General features: G+C 43.0%; 2 protein-coding genes across 2 annotated transcripts; both read left to right on the top strand.

Moving 5' to 3' along the window:
* The first annotated feature begins 57 nt into the window (after window positions 1-57).
* ercc8 (excision repair cross-complementation group 8) lies at window positions 58-12,681 on the top strand. The gene is made up of 12 exons (XM_079270550.1): window positions 58-352; window positions 802-897; window positions 1,659-1,760; window positions 2,260-2,383; window positions 3,433-3,514; window positions 6,453-6,521; window positions 6,618-6,684; window positions 7,203-7,306; window positions 8,120-8,244; window positions 9,874-10,071; window positions 11,459-11,554; window positions 11,872-12,681. Exons 1-12 carry the CDS (start codon window positions 276-278, stop codon window positions 11,935-11,937), a joined length of 1,206 nt encoding a protein of 401 aa, XP_079126676.1. The 5' UTR covers window positions 58-275; the 3' UTR covers window positions 11,938-12,681.
* A 334-nt stretch (window positions 12,682-13,015) lies between these two features.
* On the top strand, window positions 13,016-18,383 carry elovl7a (ELOVL fatty acid elongase 7a). The gene is made up of 8 exons (XM_079270551.1): window positions 13,016-13,143; window positions 15,133-15,222; window positions 15,331-15,521; window positions 16,066-16,146; window positions 16,266-16,322; window positions 16,421-16,526; window positions 16,632-16,768; window positions 16,869-18,383. The coding sequence occupies exons 2-8, from the start codon at window positions 15,159-15,161 to the stop codon at window positions 17,115-17,117; spliced, it is 885 nt and encodes a 294-aa protein (XP_079126677.1). The 5' UTR covers window positions 13,016-13,143; window positions 15,133-15,158; the 3' UTR covers window positions 17,118-18,383.
* The last annotated feature ends 420 nt before the right edge of the window (window positions 18,384-18,803 follow it).

Here is an 18,803-nt window from a genome sequence, read left to right as displayed (position 1 = left end):
TTGTATTGAGCTGCTGCGAAACTAGTTGAATAGATGTGAAATAAGCAATACATTTTCAACCAATAGTACCCTTATTTGATTGAAATAGCGTATTTCGCAACTACGGAGCCGTGGACACAAAAATGACTTGCAAAATTTGAGTTGTGCTTCAAAACGTACTTTGGTGTTGTTAACATGCTAGCCTTTGAGCTAGGTTAACGTTAGCGACCGGTAGCAAAGACTGAATACCAGTCTTGCTTTAAAATCTAGCTCGGTTTCTCTTTTACGTGAAAGCAATGTTGGGGTTTCTGACAGCAAGGCAGGCTGGTCTGGACGACCCTCTGCGACTGAGACGTGCAGAGTCAACGAGAAGGTGAGAGAGGATATTTGTTGTTGTGACTCAATCGGAAGGGAAAATGAATAAAGACTGCTGTCTCGCGGCATATTCATATTATTATATTAAGATAACTTCTCATAGAGCTCTTAAACTTAACATTTCAGCATGGAGTCTAATTTGAGGCAATGTGAAGTTGATACAATGAGATACTTTTACGAGCTGATGTTTATAAAAGTCACTCAATAAATTACCATTGTGATTATCCAAATATCCGAATTTGTCAACAGTTAATTTTCTATGGATTGGTTTACTGATTAGTCTCATAATACTTTCATTATTTTGTCTTAGCAACACTTGTGTTGTCTTTTTTCTGTCCCATTTCTACTATTACCTTATTTCAATAATGCACCGGGGCTTTAACGTCTGATATGGATTCATAGATTGTCCAGTAATGTTCATCTCTTCTTCTTTCTTTATCTTCAAAGGGTCCTGAGTCTCACATTGAATCCTGACAGAGAGGTGGACAGAATCCATGGAAACGGCATCAACACCATCGACATTGAAGTAATAGAAGGCAGATAGTAAGTACACTTAGTCCTGAATAGGTCTGTAACGGTTAACACAGTATACTGCGGTATCAATACTGACGGCTATCATACAGCGTACATTTGATTATCTACTGTATTGAAGAAACTGTGTGTGTGTGAATTAAAGGTACAAACAGTCTGTCGGGCACCTACGGTATATGTTAATAATGTTATTCATTTGTAATACATTATTTATAAGCTCACATCTGTTGTTTTTTATTTAGTAGTTAATTTAAAGTTGTCAACATGTGAATTAACATGCTTCAGTTATGCAACATATTACAGTTACATGCTATTTATCAGATTCATAAGTCTGTTTATCATTATAATTCTTTTCTCATTATTTTAAGCGTCAATGTAACTGATTATTGTTATTTTATTAATAATAACAATATTATAAACAATAATATTAATTCTAGTAATATTAACAATACTATTAATAATAGCGGTGAAACAGGGATATTTTCTGATATGAATATCTAATTGTGTAAATCTCATACTTTTACAACCCTAGTGGGAATTTACTGTTCCTGATTTATTAATTACATCCCAATCTTGGACAGAAGTTTGTGATAAGAGGTCGGTACAGTGGGGGATGAATGGCATTTAGGTTTTTGGGTACACGAAGCATGGGGAAATGACATTTGGAAAAAACTTTAAGAGGGTAATCCACATACCTGAAGTATGAAATGTTCCTCCTGTGTTGGAGGAAGAGGAGCAATGCTATCTGTGAAGTCAACCTTCTCATTGTTTAGCATGTTGTCTGGTGGAGCGGACGGAGTGATCGTCATCTATGACCTGGAGAACTACAGTGGGAAACTACAGTACGCCTGCAAGGCAGTTTGCACAGTAGGCAGGTGAGCGTTACGCTGTTTACTCATTCTATCCACTGGAGGGCAGCACTGCATCGAGTTCTCACAGTACCATCACAGCCGTGTCCTTAAATCTACACACTTTTTAAATGAAAGTGCGTGGATCGGAATGTTTCTTATTTTATTGGTTACTCATGTCAGTCATTTTTAATGGTAATGTGAGCAGAACAATGTGAGCAGATATGATTGTGTACACTCTGATTCTGAAGCAGATCTTAGTCACCTGAGGTTGACCTGTGATATCAGAATGTATTTACTGTTGAAAGTGGAGCGTCATGGTTTGCAATGTGAATATAGCTTCATCATCTGCACAGGTCAGATTCATTTAGACTACTTTATGTATGTATACTTTACATATACATGTGTGTAAGCTATTGCATTTTTGTGTTTTGAGCATACTTGGTGGGTGAGGGTGGGTCTGTGTCTATGACGTTTTGTATTAATCTGGTCACATTTTCTTCTTCTTCTTTTTTTAAAAATTTAGGTCGAATCGGTATGTCCACAAGTTCAGCGTGGAGACGGTCCAGTGGTATCCTTATGACACGGGCATGTTTGTCTCCAGTTCCTTTGACAAGACCATGAAAGTCTGGGACACTGAGACCCTGAAGGTGAGGAATGTCATGGTCTAAGTAACTGTGACATGTTACATCCATTGAGTTACCGGTTCATTAAGTTCTCCCGTGTGTAGTGTGTCAATTTGAAAGGAAAAAATTAGAAACGCTTTCAGTACAAGCTGAACTGATACTAGCGCTGAATCAACATGTAAACTTATATGGCTGTCCCCAATGCACTGGTAACTCGGTGCATATTTGAGATTAGCTTATAAAGTAACTAGATGATCTCCACTGCTCTCTCTCTCTCTCTCTCTCTCTCTCTCTCTCTCTCTCTCTCTCTCTCTCTCTCTCTCTCTCTCTCTCTCTCTCTCTCTCTCTCTCTCTCTCTCTCTCTCTCTCTCTCTCTCTCTCTCTCTCTCTCTGTTTTATCCTTTCACTCTCTCTTCCCTGCACTTTTCTTATTTTCTGCTTCATGCCTTCTACCTTCCTGTGCTGCGTAGTCCCATATGGCCCTGAGCGGGGCTAGAGTTACACTGGCACCACGGTTACCTCAAAAGGTCAGGGAAGGGACAGAAAAGAACCACCGGCCTTTCATTCGTATTCCCCACCACACACACACACACACAAACTCATACTCATACCTATTCAATTAGTTATTGTGGTTTTATTACTAATATTTGCATATTGGTGTATGCATAGCATTGGTGTGCACATAGTCAATGTGTGTGGGTGGTATTTTTATGCAAACTGTGTGTGTGTGCGTGTGTGTGTGTGCCCCCATTGGCCAGTGCTGGCACACACTGACAGATGGGGCACAGAGAGGCTTTTTATATTTGCTGAAGAATTTGCATTGTAACCACCACTGCTGCTCGGACAAGCTCTGAGCTGTGGTACCCTCCCTCTCTTTTAGTTTTGATCTAATCCATTCTCTGAACTTCTTTGCTGCACTGTGGTGAATTTATCCTACACTTAAACTTTGAGGCCTGAGGGCTTTATTTAAGGCCACCGACGTATATTTTACCATCAAATTAAGATTGTTTTTCAGTGTACTCTGAACACACAGAAAGCTGACCTTCTCTTTGTCTCACTTTGTCATTCTTCAGCCTGCTGAAGTCTTTGAGTTTGAGGGCAACGTCTACAGCCACCACCTGTCCCCCATCGCCAGGAAGCACAGTCTCATCGCAGGTGTGTGACAACGCAGCCACAGCTGATGCCAAAGGCGAAGAACTCATGGAATGCACGGGGTACCTGTTGGCATTTTTGTGATTGTGCACTAAGAAGCATTCAACCGAAGCCAACATCTTCATGATCAGTTTGTCCCTCCAAGCAAAGTCAGGGTTCCCACGGTACCTGGAAAACATGGAATTTATTTTTTCATTTTCCAGGTTTGGAAAAGTCATGGAAACTGAGCAAAAGTGAACACTTACATGGAAATTGAAACAGTTGTCCTGGAAAATGTTATTGGATGATGTGTAAAATAGTAATAAAATGAAACTATTGAGCACAGAATTAAGATGAGTTTATAAAAACCCTTTACATGTGAACATCTTTTACTGCAGATAGAAATGGATGATCCCATGTTGTAGAGCAGGGATTCCCAAAGTGGGGTGCGCGAGCTGCCTCTAGGGCAGTGGTTCTCAACTGGTCTGGCTGCGGGACCCCACACATCAATTATATATTAACAAATATTATTCTCATTTTTCAAATTGAACTGGATGGATTATAACCTCCACGTTTGTGTTTGACGTATGACAAATACTCCCGGATTTTACACGCGGGCCTTTGTGGAGGTATTGTAGCGTATTGTAGGTATTGTAGTTTTTGGTCAAACGTAATTGAGAATGCATTTTAGTTTTGGGGGAACGTAATTTTTAGGAGACAGTCGGTGCAGTGAGGTTCTGGCTGTCTAGGTCTACAAAACACGTTTGTTGTTCATCTACAGCTTGTTGCATTATTTCATGCATTGATATTATCAATAAGACATAATCTCGAAGCATTTACAATGTAGACTTGACTGGCACATCTTTTAAATCAAGTAAGTAGTCAGGTGTCCTAGGGCAGGGATTCCCAAAGTGGGGTGCGCGCACCCCTGGGGGTGCGCGAGCTGCCTCTAGGGGGTGCGCGAGAGGAAAAGTGTAATGGCGGTGCAGTCCTGTCTCCTAAAAATTACGTTCCCCCAAAACTAAAATGCATTCTCAATTACGTTTTACCACGAACGTATTTTCTCCCTGATTACGTTTGTGTTTGACGTACAAATACGTTTCTCATCAACATATCTTTGCTGTACTTTAGTCTTTATTATTTTTCTGTGATCTGCCTCGCCTCTACCCCGCCACCCACAAGTTGTTGACCCGCGGCCTGTTCCGAGGGCTGACAGACCTGACGATCAGGTGCCTCACGGCGGGGACGGCTGGAGACCTCGCGTCCCGGCGCCAACGAGTGAGCGCCGCCACTCGGAACCATAAAACCAAGTCCCGGATTTCACCCGGGGGACATTCTGGAGGTATTGTGACCGGGTGATGTGCCTCGTTGCTGGGGAGGTATGAGCCGAGAGTGGCGGGGTGTTATGGAGGTATATATTACAACTCGGTGTTGTTCCCGTGCGTGGATGAGCGCATTTCTGCCGGAGACAGGCGGCGTGTTGTGGTGGTATTCTGACCGCGTAATAGGGAGAAGGAGAGGCGGTGGTGGAGAGGGAAAAATGTTAAAGAGATGGTGGAATGTATGATTGGAGAGAGAGAGAAGCGAAAAAGTTGGACGTGATCCCGGTGTCCAACAACACTGTCGCGCGCATCGATGCTTTGTCCGAAGACATCCTGGCTACATTGGTCGGTCGCGTGAAGAAGAGTGAGTTTTACTCTCTGCAAGTAGACGAGACTACAGATGTGGCCAATCTGGCCAATCGTCCGTTACCTTCGTAACGTTACGTCCGTTACCTTTTGGAAGGCACGGTGCAGGAAGAGTTTTTGTGTTTTTTATCTTGTAAACAAACGCAACGCGCGAGCAAACTGTTCTCTCATTCGTCCGATTTTTATGCGGCTCTGTTGCTTTTTTTTTTTAAGGTGTGTGTGTGTGTGTGTGTGGGGGGGGGGGGGGTTGGGGGTGCGTGAACCCGGTCGGGATGTAGAAGGGGGTGCGTGGCCTAAAAAGTTTGGGAACCGCTGTCCTAGGGGGTTGTGTGTGTGAGGGGAGGGGGGTGCGGATGGGGGTGGAAAGCTTCAGGGGCCTATAGATCATCACTTAATATGGTACCTGGAAAATCAGGAGGTAGCATGGAAATTTTTTTCCATGTGTGGGAACCCTGAAAGTACTGCATGTCCCCCCCCCCCCCCCCCCCCCCCCCCCCCCCCCCACCCCCACCCCCCAGGCCATGAAGTGACACGTACCTGTAGGGGACAGAAGTGGGCCAGTAGCTGGTTACACACGGATTCCAATCCAGGAAAAATGATTTCTGGGGTGAAAAATTGTAAGAATCTAGTTGCCAGCTTACCACGTCGCCAAGCAGGACCAACGGGTTCCTCGTGCCTGCTGAGTATGTGCTCATTAATGTGCATACACACACAGTTTCTTTGACACACCTGTTTTTAAACCGGAGACAATCACAGTGACTGTTTTTCTTTTTTCCCCCTGTGGGAACAAGTTGTAGACGTCTTTGAAGTCTTCTATTTCATCTAAGAGACATTTTAAGGGAATATGTTTCAAAAAATAAAAGCTATTTAGATTTGAATCCCAATCATCTTCTTTGTTTTGTCAAATTTCACCGACTAGCTTCCCCTCCTCCCACGTGTCGGTGGGTGTGTTCGCTCATGGTTATCAGAAGTTCGTATCTGTGAGTTTTTATTTTAACCACACCTTACCTGTGAGAATCTGGGACTCCCGGTTTTACCCTTCAAAAGCACCTCTGCCTTACACACCTTGTACCAGATTATACTTACACATTTATCACAATCTGTAAACTTTGACAATATTGAGAAGTAGGATATCAAAACTATGATTTAATGGAATCTTCCGCTTTAAAGGTGACCTTTTAATACATTTTTTGTGTGTGTTTCAAACAAAAACATAACAATGTCAACCTTTCTGAATTCTCCTCCATCAACTGTCTTTGTCTCTGTGTTTTCAGTCGGCACCAAAGAACCCAAAATCCAGCTGTGTGACCTGAAGTCTGGGTCACGGATTCATGTTCTTCAGGGTTAGTGAACTACACCACGAATACACACGCTTACTTTTCCTGCTGTTTTTAAATAGTTTTGACTCCCACAGATAAACAATAACTTTCCCCCTTCAGGTCACAGAGCAGAGGTCCTGTCTGTGCGCTGGTCGCCCAGATACGAGCACATCTTAGCAACTGCCAGGTAGGCTCAGTTGCCTGTCACACTTTCTATGGAGATGAAGCCGAGTTCGCTCTCATAGCCGGCACATCGAGGAGTACTGTCAGGTGTCGGTTAATCCCCACCATGCTGTGTTTCCCAGCAGTTCTTGTCACCTCAGCGCCGGCCCATCTGGCCCGGTTGCAGCCCCGAGTCAAGTACAATGCCACCACATCGCTGGCGGATAGATAGCAGCACTGTGGCACTTTAGTAGCCCCGTCAGTGTAGCATATGGTGGACACAGACCCCACCTGTTTTATGCTACATTATACCTGCTAATTAGCCTATTGGGATCAGTGTGCTGCCGTCCTCGTGGACTGTAAGTGATTTTTGAAAACAACTGGCACAGAGAAGTGTAGGATATTCTATTATGGAGCAGCATGTGTCCAACAGAAAGAAAAACAAACACTGGTGTATATATGTTTGAGTATTCAAATGTATTATGTCTTGCAGCTATAAATCCCTGTGTTTAATAAAACAAATTCCCTAATTTCCCTTCTAAGTGCAGACAGCAAAGTGAAAGTATGGGACGTGCGCCGGGCCTCTGGTTGTCTCTTCACGCTGGATCAGCACAACGGAGACAAGTCGAAAGGCGCCTCTGAGGCAGGTACTGTTCTACCTCTCCCCTCGCTTTTCCCGTGTCTTTTTCCTCATTCATGCAGTGGGCAGGGCTCTTGGCAGAATGCTTCAGGCTTTATTTAGAGAAGGAAAATACCAGGCATTGACAGGCATCAGGACAGAAGTTATTGTCAGACAGCCTCCTGGGTTTCATTTTTGGAGTGGACAATTTGGGGTTTTGTTTGTATGCAAATGCAGTGCATCATCCCGTCATACATTTCCCCTCCCTCAACCATATCTATCTGCCAATCACTGTCCAAGATGTCCTTTCAGCAACCCGGAGATCTGGCATATACCTTATGGTGGTGCTGCACAGAGTTGCTGCACACATGGAATAGGAGCTGAGGTGCATATTAGCCCAAAGTGTCTTGAAGTACAAACTGAAGGGACTGTGGGGCCACACAGACTGACAGAATTCATCGACCTGGTGATACATTTAAAAGATGGTGGTAGGAGAAAGTCTGGTCCGTTATACAGCAACAGCTTCTGATAACTTCATGTTATTCCGGTTAAACCGAGTGTCTGTCTGTAGGAGAGGTCAACATTCTTCGACAATCTTTTTTTTTCCTGCCTGAGGCCCCGTTTGAGGACAAAGGGTCACTGTCAAGAGGAAACCAGTTTGCAATTAACTCAGTTTATCTTAGTCTTTCTGTGTTGTAACAGAAGTCAAGGGATTATAACAACAACTACACTCAAAGCATGCCAGTAAACTATGAATGATGATGTGGAATAAATATGCCATGCTGGGTCTTGACGACGGTGGAGGAGGAAAGAGATGACAAATGTTACCGTGTCCCACCAGTGAACACGGCTCATAATGGCAGAGTGAACGGCCTGTGCTTCACTGGCGATGGCCTCTACCTCCTCACCATGGGAACCGATGACCGGATGCGACTATGGAATAGTGCTACCGGGGAAAACACGCTGGTAAGATCTGCGTGAGAGATTAAATGCTTTGTCCCTTTTTTAACCTACCTGGATTAACACTTTGGATTATGTAGTTGCAGCCTGCAAAAAGGTTGTTATGGGTACCATTTGTACGTCCTGCCCAATCAGTACTGCAGGCCAGGAGCCAGAAGACTAACTCGTTAGCTTCCTTCAAGCACTATATGTGGAGTTTACATTTTGTTGTCATGTCAGGCGGATGTACCTGCCGTCTCTTGCAGCGACTACAGAATGCTGCTGCACAAGTTCTTACCAGGACAGGAGCCACGTGTCCTTAACGCTAATGCACATCCCTCCAGTGTTGCTAGACATGATTGACGCCGTTTCTTATCATCCGTCAGTCTCAAACATTTTAATTGAAGTCGAACTGGAGCCGTCTTTGTGCTGCAGCGAATTTGAGAGCAATTTCTGTCGAACAGTGTCTCAGAACAAGCTGCTAATGGAGGGGCGTTCAACTTTTCAACCAAACAATTTCTTGAATTAGGTTTCAAATTGGGAGGGTCACTTTTTTTTTTTTTTTTTACACTTTTCAAGGGCAACAGGAAATAATTGTTGGTAACAGTACTATTTTTTATTTTTTTTAAATTAACGGTTCGATATTCTCTGGTGGTATTACCATGTAAACAAGTGGAACAGAAATTAATGTTTGGTTAACAATCACCAACCGCTAACCAGCAGTCTGCCACTGCTCACAGAGTGACTTTTAGGGACGGGACCTTGAGCTAAATTGGTAAAAATATCTCATCAAAACACCCAGCACATCAGCTCATTCACCCTACAGGCGCTTCAAAGGGAAGCTCACAGATGATCCAAACTGCTGCTACATACCTCCATGTCCCACTTTATTTTTATTCAGCCGTGACTCCACCCTCAGTGATAATTCCAGGTTAGCCCTTCAGAAAACGAACACATTTGCTGGTTTAACTGCCACCAAGAAGCCCATACATGGTTCTCTCCTGATCCCCCATCGATGAGGGAGCGGCTGAATCATTTTAGGGATATTGCTCTCATAGAAAGATCATTAGCTGTAGTTCATAAAGCGCGGGTATCCACTGTAGAGGCTTGGGACACCCTCATTGGCTCTCTTTCAAACCCACATGTTCTTACGCAGATATAATGTCACTTTGATAGAATGCAAGAAGACCGACACTTTTATTTTTGGTCCATAGGGTTTTTTATTCATTCGTTTTGTCTGTTGTTTTTTTTGCTTGTGGATTTAATTATCTATTCTCATAAATTTTTTTAATTATTCTTTGCAAGGCAATGGTGATGTGTATATAGTTTGTGTTAAATGCTGTTTGTATGTGCATTAATCCTCGTCTGTGCTGTCTTGTGTACAACAATGTTTATGTGACAAATTCAATAAAAAGGTTGATAACGAATAAAAAAGAAAAATTTGAGGAAACTTGTAGGCACCCTGCATTTTTCAGTTACACCTGTAGAGATAAGCAGTTGTTCTGGTGTTGTGCACTAAATATAGTTTCAAACTGGAAAAACTCCATATTCCTCCAGGAAACCGCCTCACGTTGTTGGTAGTTTATATTTAGGCTTAGACACACACACACACACACACCGTCTGAACCGTGTGTGCCTTCACTGTTTGTCCCTCAGGTGAATTACGGGAAGGTGTCCAACGACAGTCGTAAAAAGCTACAGTTCACAGTGTCGCGTGGCAGCAGCCCGGAGTTGGTGTTTGTGCCGTGCGAGAGCTCGGTGGCCGCGTACGCCCTCCACACGGGAGAGCTGGTCACTGTGCTCCGGGGTCACTACAACAACGTGGACTGCTGCGAGTTCCACCCGGACTACCAGGTGAGACGCATCAAAGTCCCCGGTGGCGACTATTCCATGCATCTGGCCAATACACCCCCATCGATATCTGCACTGCTGCCTTTGTTTGCATCTCCGTCTATTTCAGGTCTATAGCTGCTCTTTTGTGTGCGCTTTGAGAATTCAGGTCAGTTTTTCCCTCTGTCCTTTTTATTTGATCTCTTCAACTGCTGCGGTGTTGTCACCAGAGTAAGGGCTATTAGAAATTTGCACGCCTTACATGGTTATGTCAACATTCCCTCGGCTATACTGAGCTCCTCAATGCAAATACCGGGCATCCCCTTTGTGCGACCCCAAGTCCGTGCTCTCAGCCTGATCGTCGGCTGCGTTGTGTTCATAAGCCAAGTGGTGATTGTTTCACTGCACAAACAGAATGCCTGTGGCCTTCATCGTGTTCAGTTTCACTCTTATCTGAACATACAATACTCTGCCTGTTGCTGCTTCAGGAATGAAGGAACAAGGATGTGATGTTCAAAGTTGCTTTCATAAATGTGTGTAATGTCGACATTCACACACGCAACAAGAGGCTCGGCATTGCGAAGTGTAAGTGCTAGATGTGATGAAATAAGTTATTCATAAAAATTGTAAAGATAAACAAAGATAAAGGCGAGAAAAAAACGGTACACAATAATAGTACTGCATATCCAAGTGACCACAAAAAGTACAAGAGCTGTCAATATTAGGACATTGGCCACATATTGACACGATAACACTAATTTCTGACTAAAACCAATATTTGTTTTCATTCTGGCTGAAATCAAGAGTCTCCCGGTACATCTGTAAATCCCCGTTGTGTTCATCTTCATCATATTCTTCTGACTGTGTAATCCAAACCGACGACATAAAGCTGTTGATAATCTTCCAAGTTGATCTAATTATATGCCAAATATGGCAGTGCTTGACGTTTCTATTTCTACTTAAGTGTCAGTGGTAATCCTTTTTTAAGTAGTAGGCACAGCACATAATCATCACAAATGTAGAGGGATGTCCAACCACCGCCCTCCTTATTAGCTGATGTCAACATCCGGTGAATGTGTGACATAGGAATGCGGTTCGGCAGCTCGTCACTCTGCAGAGCTCCGGGAGATCTGGTCCCGAAAATGTGTGTCACTTCTATTGTGGGCCTCTTGTCTGATGTAGTGACTCCGATCAGTCACACGGCACACAGAGTGTGAGTCCCACGGTTTCTTCCTTTACTTTACTCTCGGCGGCCATCGCGCTTGTCAACACTGGCGGTGCTGATGTCATTGTTTGGAAGTGCTTTAAGGTGACGGTTATGCTGCAACGGCAGCGCCTCTTTTGTTTCCTGTAACAATTTGTCAACCAGTGTGTCAGAAGCTGAGCTGTCCTTGTTCTGCGTTGTGTGCAGGAGCTGTACAGTGGAGGTAAAGACTGTAATATCCTGGCGTGGATTCCTGCCCTTCGTGCCTCAGATGTGGAGGAAGAGTCAAAAAGTGCAAATCAGGTAAAAGTCCCAATAACCGGGAAAAGACATCAGGAATAATGGTGGAATCAATCTGAAAGGCCACAGATATAACAAGTGTTTTACGTCATGTTGTTGATGACGATCTCAACAGGAGTGTCATTTTGTCTTCATGGGAGAAATGAGATCATAGATAAGCTGTCTCAGCACATACTGAGGACATCAGTCACCACTGCACAGCTCTGTCATGCTGTGTCGACACTCACAGTAGTTCACATCAAACTTGAACTAGTTTATACATTGACGAGTGTCTTAATTCAGATCTTGAGTGTTGAGCTGAACGTCTTGATTCCTTCCAGGCTGCTGCGGACCAGTCTACAGTGAGCACCGCCTTTCAGGACGCATGGAGCAGCGATGAAGATTAATGCTGGTCGTTTTGCATGTGTGGAACAAAGTGGTGTGACCATGCAAATGAGCACGCTTCCTTTCACCATGAACTTGTGAATAAGTGACAGCTTGATTATGGGTCCTGGGACACCTGTGAGGATATTTATGGGTTGAATGGAAATGTCTCCTGTTTCGTCATAGCAGGCAAAGATGAAGGCCCTAAAATGACAAGGAGTAGTGTAAACAATTGTACGCCTTTATATATGCACAATGTAATGAATAATGGGGTTTTTTTTTGTATATTTTATATTGCATTGTTTTTCTTTTTTTAAATTTAAATGTAAAGCCAACGTGGTCCTTGGTGTGCAGAGTAAGTTTCATAATCCTCACGTGGGAGTAACCAGGCCTTCAGGAAACAGCCATTGTCTTGTTCTCATTTGCATGTTTACAAGCTGTGCTTCGTGAAACTACCTGGAGTGATAGTGAAACCTTTCCCTCTGACCCACCCTCCTCATCGTTTTACATATCGCCTTGGTTACCATGAGGACACCTTGAACCCGAATTAGCTTTAATACCGGCCCCTCCAAAAATAAAAAGCCACTTGTAACGAAAACGCATCAACTTTGTTATCCTTTGTGATCGCCCATGACTCCTTGCATCTCAGTCCAGGGCTTTTAAATTATGAAAACACAACTTTTATCCAAGATACTGTTTCTGTCTCTATCGTCACATAACGTGTCAGTCAGCTCTCTTTTCACCAAATGACCTGACATGTCTTGATTGTACAGGTTTTGATCTTGTATGTCTTGGAATAAACTGGGAATGCCACCATATATCTGTCGCCTACCTTTTGTAACCTGACTGGTTTTAGGGAGGTTGTGGTGAAAGCTGATGATCCCCTTATTGTGTGCACTGAAACCAATTAAGGTGGATGTAATATGCTGTACTATTACAAAATGTCGACATAGCTTTCGATGAGGCATCACTCAAGAATGAACTAGAAACGTTAGTCCACGAGTCGGCCAATCAGAGAACGCGGGAGCGTGGCTGGAGCGCTGGAGAGCAGGAGAGCAGGAGAGCAGACCACGCCCCCCGGGTGCTCCCATAAGAGGAGAGCTCCCCGTGTCAGCGCGTGAACAGTGCAGGAGTCACACCTGTAAGGGCAGCGGCAGGTGAGCCGGGAGTTTGGATATAAACAATTTGACAGACAACAAGGATTTTCATCAGCTGGCAGCTGCGGCTTTGTAAGTGATGTTTATTTTCTTCCCTAACTGAATTCGAGTAAAGAGTTGTCACAACCCCACTGAAAATGACCCGATTAAAGTCTGACAACACCGGCGCGTCGATGCCAAAGCGTGCCCGTGATTACGGAATCATTTCCCGTCGTGGTGGGTCGCACGGTAGCGGTCGGACCCGTTTTTCAATACTTTGCGTCACCTGGTCCTCATCAACTGAGCCACTTGTTCAGATTTTGAAACGATACTGGTGTTGAAATGTATCTGACATTAGCCAAGAATATATATATTTTAAATAATTTCGATGCGTTTTATTGGTGCACTAACTGAACGTTAGAGCCTTAACTTTAATAGCTTCTACACACAATGTAATTAACGTGAATGTGTATTTTATTTGGAGGTAGGGTGCTTAATGTTTTAATGCAAATACTTTCAGTGTTTTTATCCTGTACCGTCACCACATCCATAAGTCTGCTTTAGTTATTGAATGATTTTGAATGCGACCAAAATCACCCAAACGTGGATTAAAAACAAACCAATTAAAACATTTTTTTTTTTAAATCTTTTGTGAAATGTGGGAGTTGACTGCAGACATTAAAGGTACACCAAATGAGGGTGTGTCATATGCGTAGCAGCCTTTCCATACGATCTCTATGCCTTTAATTGGCGTGTCAATGCTTGTCATGTCTTAGTTGGTGTGGAAACTGAAGATCGCCATGCCTTTTTTTAAATTTATTAATTTTTTTTTTTTTACCGTTTAACCCTGTCCAAGTTCCCGTTGCATTCAGACGCACCCTGAAAACCAGTCATGTGGGGTAATGTCTTGTCTGCCAACCTGTGCACATGAGGAGTGATGTTTTTTTTTTTTTTATTCATTTCCATCTGTTCACGAATGGCACAATGTTCTTCTAGAAACAAAAAAACAATCAACAGGTATGTTGAGTTGATGAGATTTTGTTTCAATTCCGGTTTGTCAAAGGGAAGCTCCTGCATGATGAAGTTACCATCACAAGTTTCCCTTTCTTTCATTTTTTCCCCCCTAGACGTGTCTCAAAAACCAGTCAAGCCAGTTGTTGGGAACCTACAGCGACCCTGTAACTGTACCAGACACCACCCATATCTGCTCACTGTCACACATGGGTGCCATTTAAACTCGTGAACCATTACTGTTTGGGTCAGGATGGCTTCCGCGCTGATGCTGTCATCACTTCATCCCACTTGCCTTCAATTTAGAAAAATGTGCCAGTTTGCGCGTGGTGCCATTCTGACAGCATAGTGTGTAATTCTAAAGGCATTGGAGCTCTATTTTAAAAAGTAATTTGACCATTTTCTTGTCTCATTAATGTACAGCATCGCCAAATAATGTCCGGCTGCTGACTACTAACTGCTGTCGAAGCGTTTCCCACAGAGAAACATAATGTCCTCATCTTGAAGACAGTCCAGGCAGCATAGTTTTGTGACGGCACTATTTTATATAAATTATCCATGCGTACATGTTTCTGGAGTAAATGCTCGTCTCACTGTTCATTGTCTGAAACCAGACACTGGCTGCTGCTCATTGTACTCCCCGTACACTCCTGGCTTTGTCTGCTTCAGATGCTCGAGAAGGGCAGTAAAGAATGGCTGAGTGGCTTTTTGTCTCTCTCCCCTAAACAGTCCAGTCCTACAGCCATGGCACTACAACTGGTGATATTTCTTCTGCCACTACACAGAGCTGTCGAACACTGCTCAGATGATCAAATTCCATCGTGAAATGGAAAAACCGGTTGCATGGCGGGAACTGTGCTGTTGGTGCAGCAGTCTTACTTCCTGTTATAAGTTCATAATGAAAGTGGAGGGCCTGTTGGGCCTTAGTAAGCTTGATGGCTCCTCACTGTGGATTTTTAAATGAATAAAAAAATCCATTGACTTCTGTGTATTTAGCAGCTTTTGAGTGTGTCCGGACTTACACATTTTCTTTTTTTTGACTTCCTAACATTTGTCTTTTGCTCTTTTTAGGTAAATTGCGAGCATCTCGTCTGAAAATGGAATTCGATAACATGAAGTCCTCCGCCGCACTCATTTATGAAGAGTTCATTCAAAACGCAGGTACATCTTTAAACGGACATGCCTTCATGGTTGTGTTTCTGTTACTTAAATCCTCTGCGCCTGAACCTTGTTTATCTCTCAAACCTGTCGACGCTCTCTGTGCTGCAGACAGACGGACGGCGAGCTGGTTCCTCATGTCGTCCCCTGCGCCCCAAGCCATCGTCATCGCAGCGTACATCTGCTTTGTCCAGTCGCTGGGGCCTCGGCTGATGGAGAGCCGCAAACCCTTCGACCTCAAAGGAGTCCTCATAGTCTACAACTTCGGTGTGGTGGCTCTCTCGCTCTACATGTGCTATGAGGTGAGTCACGTCGTCTCTTGCTGCAGTTTGTTGACATGAAATGTGAGCTGCTGAAATCCTCGGTCAGTACTTCCTGCCTTGTTTGACTCATTGTCCATACAGAAGAGCTGTGACACATGCTGTCTATCTGTTGTCAGTCTCATGCCAGCAGTCTTGTGTAACACTGTTGTTCATGGATGGGTTTTTTTTATCTCGACTTTGAGGTCAAACCAGATCTGCAGGTGTTTTTTCTTTTCATGGATTGTCTAGTGCACATGCTGCGTAACGTCAACATTACACTTTATCGGGACATTCTTAATTTTATCAGTATCTCAACCACACTTTTTTTATTTTTCTCTTTTTTTAGAATGAGTCATTTTATGTGAAATACTACCGCAACACGCTGCAGCTTTAACGTATTACAGTCAAAAGCAACATTTCTAGATTCAAAGTTTGAGACAAATTAAACAACAAAGTTTGTTTTTTTTTCAAGGTAAAAGTTATTCTGACTTTATTTTCCATAGCCAGTTACTTGTTAGTAACCACACTGTTTTTTCTTCTTCAGTTTGTGATGTCGGGATGGGGAACCGGATACTCTTTCGGCTGTGACCCGGTTGACTTCTCTGATTCACCACAGGGTGTGAGGGTAAGCCAGGCTATAGCATATGATTTGAATTTAGCACAGAGCATGTAGTATAAGATCTGTTTTTTATTTATTTTGTTTTTAAGAACCAGTGCTGAAATGTTCTGTACCGTCTCCTCTAGATGGCGGCAACATGCTGGCTTTACTACTTCTCAAAGTTCATCGAGATGCTGGATACGGTGAGTGACTCGAACACTGTCGGGCATTCGGCACCGTCTGTTGAATATGTTTCCTTCTGTATTGTGTTGAACTGGACTCTCTGTGTATTTATGTTCAGATCTTCTTTGTGGTGAGGAAGAAGAATAGCCAGGTGACATTTCTTCATGTCTACCATCACTCAATCATGCCCTTCACCTGGTGGTTTGGCGTTCGTTTTTCTGCAGGTAGGAATCTTTATTTTCTTTTTTTTTAATGTTCAAACTATAGTTTATGACCTTGCATTCATTTGACATTTCGGACATTCTCCTTGATACGCTCCCTATTTTCAGGTGGCATGGGGACATTTCACGCCCTGCTTAACTGTATCGTCCATGTCATCATGTACACCTACTACGGCCTGACTGCTTTGGGCCCCAAATATCAGAAGTACCTGTGGTGGAAGAAGCACCTGACTACAATTCAGCTGGTATGTTATGTTTTTCTTTATGTATCTTGTGATCAAAGTGTTCATGTGTGACAGCAGAATCAAGTTTCTTTCCATGTCGCCCCCCCCCCCCCCCCCCCAGATCCAGTTTGCAGTAGTGACCAGCCACATCTCCCAGTATTTCTTCCTGAAGGACTGCTCCTACCAGTTCCCCATCTTCGTCTACATCATCGGTTCGTACGGCCTGATTTTCTTGTTCCTCTTCCTCAACTTCTGGTACCACGCCTACACCAAGGGCAAGAGGCTGCCTAAAGTGCTGCAGAATCAGAAATGGGAGCACCACAGCAACGGGCTTATGAATGGAAATGCCAGTCATGACAAAGAAGAGTGACGCAGGTCTCTGCTCGTCGGTGGGTGTCTGAGGGTGTTGCCCTCGTTCATGTAAGCAAAATGCATCGGAGATTCCACTCATTAGTTTGGACTGTATTTCCTGATTGGTTTTCTACTTGCAACTGCAAAAGACGATCTTTGCTGTTTGACCAAAGCTATATTTAAGAGGTTTATCGACTCAAGCTGAAGGGTTTTATCTTGTTTGTTTACAATGAAGGTAAAGCCCAAGGTCTGCTGTGGAAGTACCCAAATATCCCTCTGTTCTACTACAGTATAGTTTTAAAATATTTCAAAAAAACTCAACTCCACTAATCACACTGATGGGGTTTCACCTATGGTATGACTGGGACCTACGGCTATACAGTCAAACTGGGCTTCCTCAAAAAAAGCTTCTAATGCTGAGATTTAACTTCTGTGATTTGAGCTTACTTCTAAGAACTTGTTTTGTTTTAGGAAACTCAGTTAAAGGTTTTTAAAGTTGCGCACTGAAGAGTTTTGTTATGTCACCAAGAAAAAGATTACTTTGACTATTCAGTTGATTCTTTAAAAAAAAAAAATGGTATTCGGGCTACAAATGTCCTGTTCAGGTTGTTGTCAACAAATGGTTACATGCATGCAGAACATGTTTTTTTTCCCTCCTTAGTTTCTATGACATATGCACGCCCACTTCTCTATGGTTGAGTCACAACTGCTGCTGATGGTACAGACAGTGAGTGAAAAGAGCTATCTTTATACAGCAGAATCAACGTGTTCTCCAATGAAGCTATGATGTGACGGAGATGCCAGAGAGGAAGGCTGACCGACCTTTGGGTTCTTGTAGGGTGCAGAGCTTGAGCTAGTTTTACTACGTCCTTATTGCAAAATAACACTTGTGTGTATGTATGTGTATGCACAATTGCATGGATTCACGATTAGCCACCCAAAAAAGACATGAGCAGCCTTACTTGCCTGCTTTAAAAAAAAAAGAATAAACAAACGGGGGGAAAGAAACAGGTTTTTGCTGCATGTGTTGAACTTCTGTGGTTAACGAGGGCTTCAGGTGTCCGGAGTCGAGGAGAGCCTTCGGACTGAGGTCTGTGGAGTAGTTTTATATCAGCGTTATGATGACCTTAATCTGAAAAGTGAATGTAACACTCTGCTCCTTTTTTGGAGACTTTAGGGCACAGGATCGAGCTTGATGTGGAAAGAGTTCCACCACTTTTTATTTTTTTTTATTTTTTTGTTTTCTTTTTGTTTTTGTTTGTTTGTTAATTCAGCCGCAAATCCAAGTTGATGCTAAAGATTTAAACTTGTACATGGGGGGGACTTTTTTCCAGTTCCTTGTCAGATCCCTTGTTATACTAATAGTTGTTAGGCTAATAAATGATGTGAATTGAGTTGTTTATGTTGTCTTTTATATGTATTTATATGAAAATAAATGATCAATGTACTTGAAAAATGTCTCTTGAAATTCTTTTTAGTTTAGTAGGAAGTGTTTTTATTTTGTGTAAATTCGAAGAGTAGGAGCAACTCACTTGGACAAAGTAATTGCAAATAAATGATTAGCCGGCATCATAATGTAGAAACCAGATTTATAAATGGAACCTTGTAGCCGGGACTTGAGGCTTTTCACAAAGTGAAACATGCTGATGTTGCAGTTTTGAGAGATTTCAGCCGCGATCACTTAAGGTTGCAAAGGGTTGTAAAA

Source organism: Melanostigma gelatinosum (genome assembly GCF_949748355.1).
Source record: "Melanostigma gelatinosum genome assembly, chromosome: 6".
NCBI lineage: Eukaryota > Metazoa > Chordata > Actinopteri > Perciformes > Zoarcidae > Melanostigma > Melanostigma gelatinosum.
This window is presented reverse-complemented; position numbering and strand designations above follow the sequence as displayed.